General features: G+C 33.4%; 1 protein-coding gene across 1 annotated transcript; it reads right to left on the bottom strand.

Annotated features, from left to right (window-relative positions):
- Nucleotides 1–3023: 3023 nt before the first annotated feature.
- Nucleotides 3024–4034, bottom strand: LOC142513763 (uncharacterized). Its single transcript, XM_075619740.1, has one exon. The coding sequence runs from the start codon at nucleotides 4032–4034 to the stop codon at nucleotides 3024–3026; it is 1011 nt and encodes a 336-aa protein (XP_075475855.1).
- Nucleotides 4035–4868: the final 834 nt, after the last annotated feature.

Below are 4868 nucleotides of genomic sequence, written 5' to 3'. Positions count from 1 at the left end.
ATCTTTGTTAGCATCAAGTGATCGAACAAACATTGGTGATGCTAATGGGTGTGTCTTGTCCATGTAAAAACGCTTTAATATTTTTTCTGTATATGATGATTGATGAAAAAATATTCCCTCTTGCAAATGTTCAATCCGCAATCCGAGGCAAAATTTTGTCTTTCCTAAATCTTTCATCTCAAACTCATTTTTCAAGTAATTGACAGTTTTAGTAAGCTCTTCTGGAGTGCCAATAAGATTTAGATCATCAACATATACTGCCACAATTGCAAAACCCTCATCTGTTCTTTTTATAAAAGCGCATGGACAAATAGCATTATTTGTGTATCATTCTTTTAACAAATATTCACTAAGACGATTGTACCACATGCGACCAGATTGCTTTAATCCATATAAGGATTTATGCAGTTTTATTGATAACATAGCCTTGGGCGCTTCACCATTTTCTTTCGATAATTTGAATCCTTCAGGCACTTTCATATATATATCACTATCAAGTGAACAATAAAGATAAGCAGTTACAACATCCATAAGTCGCATATCAAGAGTTTCTGATACTGCTAAACTGATTAGGAATCGAAAAGTAGTGGCATCCATCACATGTGAATATGTTTCCTCATAGTCAATTCCAGGTCTCTGCGAGAAACCTTGGGCTACGAGTCGGGCCTTGTATCTTACAATTTCACCATTTTCATTCCTCTTTCGTACAAAAACCCATCTGTATCCTACTGGGATTACATTTTCAGGTGTTCGTACTACAGGTCCAAACACTTTATGTTTTTCTAGTGAGTCTAATTCAGTTTGTATGACCTTCTTACACTTTGGCCAATCATCTCTTTGTTGACAATCCTTAAGGAATTGTGGTTCTGAGTCTTCATTATGTATGATGTCAAGGGCAACATTTAGGGCAAAGACATTGTCAACAATTGTGTTATTTCGATCCCACAATTTTCGAGATGATATATAATTTATTGAAATCTCATTATTTTCATGAGAATTTGATTCTTTAGGAATAATATTATCCAAGTTTAGTTCATTGATATCTCTTACTATATCATCCAAGATTTCTTATTCGGGAGCTTTTGAATTTTCTTTCTCTTGTACCTTTATTTTTCGAGGTACAATATTCTTTGAACCAATTGGTCGACCACGCTTCTGGCGTATTTTAGATTCATTTGCAGGTTGAATAATAGCTGGTCCTACGGGGACATCAATTTTTACAGGGGTATTCTCTACATGTATATGTGACTTTGTCACATTCTTTGTATTAATAAAAGCATCGGGCAATTGATTTGCAATTCTTTGCAAGTGAATGATTCTTTCAACTTCTTGCTCACATTGATTATTTCGATGATCATAATGAGATAGTGTTTTCTCATTCCAACAAATCTTTTGTTGTTCTTCAGGACACAACTTTATTTCTCCTAGATTTGGAAATTCCAATTCATCGAAGTGGCAATCTGCAAATCTCGCAGTAAACAAGTCTCATGTTAAAAGTTCCAAAAATCTAATAATAGATTGTGAATCATATCCCACATAAATCCCAAGTCTACGTTGTGGGCCCATTTTGGTTCGCTGTGTAGGTGGGAGAGGGACTTGTACTGCACAACCAAATACTCGAAGGTGAGAAACATCAGGCTCTCGACCATAAGCAAGTTGTAAGGGTGAGTATTGGTGATAATTAGTTGGCCTTATACGAATCAATGATGCAGCATGTAATATGGCATGTCCCCACACAGATGATGGAAGTTTGGTTCTCATCAATAATGGTCTAGCAATTAATTGCAAACGCTTAATAAATGACTCTGCTAAGCCATTTTGTGTATGGACATGGGCAATCGAATGCTCAACTGAAATCCCTATTGACATACAATAGTCATTAAATGTCTGCGATTTAAATTCAGCAGCATTATCAAGACGAATTGTCTTGATTGAGTGATCTGGGAATTGAGCTCGTAATTTAATAATTTGCGCAAGTAATCTAGCAAAAGATATATTTCGAGTTGAAAGCAAACTAACATGTGACCATCTAGTAGACGCATCAATCAATACCATGAAGTATCGAAATGGTCCACATGGTGGGTGTATAAGTCCACAAATATCCCCATGAATTCTCTCCAAGAAGGTTGGGATTTCAACATCAATCTTTGTAGGGGAAGGTCTTATAATTAGTTTGCCTTGTGAACAAGCTACACATGGATAATCATTGTGTAAAAGAATCTTCTGGTTCTTTAGAGGGTGTCCATGTGAGTTAATTATTATTCTGCGCATCATTGTTGCCCCAGGGTGACCAAGTCGATCATGCCATAATTTGAAGCTCTGTTGGTCAACAAACTTCTGGTTTGTGACAATGTTTGCTTCGACTGTTTTTATTGTTGTAAAATACATTCCAGAAGAAAGTGCACATAATTTTTCTTTTATCTGCTTCTGGCCAGATATAATAGATGTTATGCAAAGGTATTCGGAATTATTTTCATTTAATGTTTCAATATGGTATCCATTTCGGCGGATGTCTTTAAAGCTCAGCAAATTTCTACTGGATTTGCTCGCATATAGGGCATTTTCAATATATAGGCTTGTATTATTTGGTAAAATGATTTTTGCCTTTCCATAACCTTCAATAATTTTTTATGCACCCGATATTGTTGTAACATTATTTTCAGCTAATGTTAACTCCAAAAAATACCTTTTATTTTGAAGAATGGTATGTGTTGTACCACTATCCACTAAGCATTCATCCTGACATTTCATCGTTAATCTAAAGTAAAAATATAATTCAATAATCTAAATTCAATAAATAATGTGTAAAGCTTTCAGAGGAAATATTTTATTGAATAATGAAAACATTTATTGAATAACAAAATAAACCTCCATGACAAATCCTAAACATGAACTGAACATCAAAATAAAAACGAGACCACGATAACCTAATAAACAATAGAAATTCAAAGTAGGAACAAGAGCAATGAAAGTAATTACTTATTATTTTCTAACACACCACCACCGATCAAATTATCTATATTTCAATCTGGATTAGCAAAGAAATCAGAGACGTCCAAGTGAGTTATATCAATTGGATCATCATTGTCCACAAAATTTATCTCCATTTTTCCATTTTCCTTGATTGATTTTTGGTATAGATCCACAAGATGTTTTGCCGTACGACAGGTACGAGACCAATGCCCTTCCATTCCACATCTATAACATTTTTCTTCATATACTTTGGAACTCTTCTCCTTTGCTTCTTCATTATTGGAATTCCACTGCTGGTGGCTTGTTTTATGTTTCTTTCCATTTTGTTGCTGATAGTATCTTCTTTGGCCACGCCCACGCCCACGCCCACGTTCACGTCCATGTCCATTGTTATGATTTTGAGTGGAATTAGCATTCGCTTCAGGAAATGCAATTTCATATTCTTCAGGAATTGTAGTTCCATTTGTTTCAGGAAATGGTGTGGATCCAGTTGGGCGCATTTGGTGATTTTTCATGAGCAGCTCATTGTTTTGTTCAGCAACTAGTAAGCATGAGATGAGTTCAGAGTACCTTTGAAATCCACGTTCACGATATTGCTGCTGCAAGAGCACGTTTGATGCATGAAAAGTGGAGAATGTTTTTTCTAACATGTCTTGATCAGTGACTTTCTCTCCACAAAGTATCAGTGTGGAACTAGTCTTGAATAATGCAGAGTTATAGTCACTTACGGACTTAAAATCTTGTAACCGTAGGTGCATCCATTCATATCGGGCTCTTGGGAGAATTACAGTTCGTTGATGGTCAAATCTTTCTTTTAGATTTTTCCAAAGCTCTCGTGGCTCTTTCACAGTGAGATATTCGACTTTCAACCCATCATTGAGGTGATGACGGAGAAAAATAAGTGCCTTTGCACGGTCCTGCTGGGACATTTCATTTCCTTCTTTTATTGTATCTCTTAAATTCATAGAGATAAGGTGGACCTCGGCATCCAAAATCCATGATAAATAATTTTTTCCAGTCAAGTCAAGTGCTTCAAATTCAAGTTTGGTGATGTTCGTCATTGCAACTTAAAAATTATATAATTAGAATCATGACATAAATAGAGTAAAATTGCATTACTATTATTGAAAATAAATATTATAACAAATTATGCATATTACTACTTTTACTATGTAATTTTGAAATTTTGTTATTCTATTTGTTAAACTAACATCGATGCAGGTGTACATTGATATGTGCTCAATTAATAATTTATGTATCTATTACAAATTGCACTAATTACAAATTGTAGCATTATAAACTAAAGAAAAAAATAAAACTCTTTTATGCACAATTATTCTAAATACGTAAAACAAATATCACAGAATCCTGCCCAACTTCGTAAACAAGCCATATATTTCTTGAAAAGGAAAAAATCCAACACTTTGGACTTAAAGAAATTATAATAAAATTTATGTCTTAAAAAAAATTACTCCCACACCTAGAATTTCTCACACCACTGCTGCGGTTGCGAAGAATTATTATTATTATTATTTTTTTGTCCAATTGATATCAAAAATAGTGTTGTGATTGACTCAAAAATTATCATAAAACTAGTAAATACTAGTATTCACACAATATTTTAGCGACTATTTAAATCATCAAAATCCAAATAATATAAATCTTAAATAAGCAATCCAAGATACGAAAAAAACTTAAATCAAAAAACAATACATTTATAATCAATATTCTTCAAGAATATTGTCGAAACATATGATAGTTATCTAAATTCTTCAGGAATATGATAACATTATATTTTATATCAATATATTTCATAGATATTGATAGATCTTTATGATTTTAGATCAAGATTCTTCGAGAATATTGATAAATCTTATTCATCTATATTTTATTCA

Source organism: Primulina tabacum, chromosome 1, assembly GCF_025594145.1.
Source record: "Primulina tabacum isolate GXHZ01 chromosome 1, ASM2559414v2, whole genome shotgun sequence".
In the NCBI taxonomy this organism is placed as follows: domain Eukaryota; kingdom Viridiplantae; phylum Streptophyta; class Magnoliopsida; order Lamiales; family Gesneriaceae; genus Primulina; species Primulina tabacum.
Note: the sequence above shows the minus strand (reverse complement) of the source record. Positions and strands in the feature narration are given on the sequence as shown.

Excerpts from the sequence above, each read along its gene's own strand:
- LOC142513763 (XM_075619740.1), bottom strand. The coding sequence starts at position 4,034 with ATGACGAACATCACCAAACTTGAATTTGAAGCACTTGACTTGACTGGA.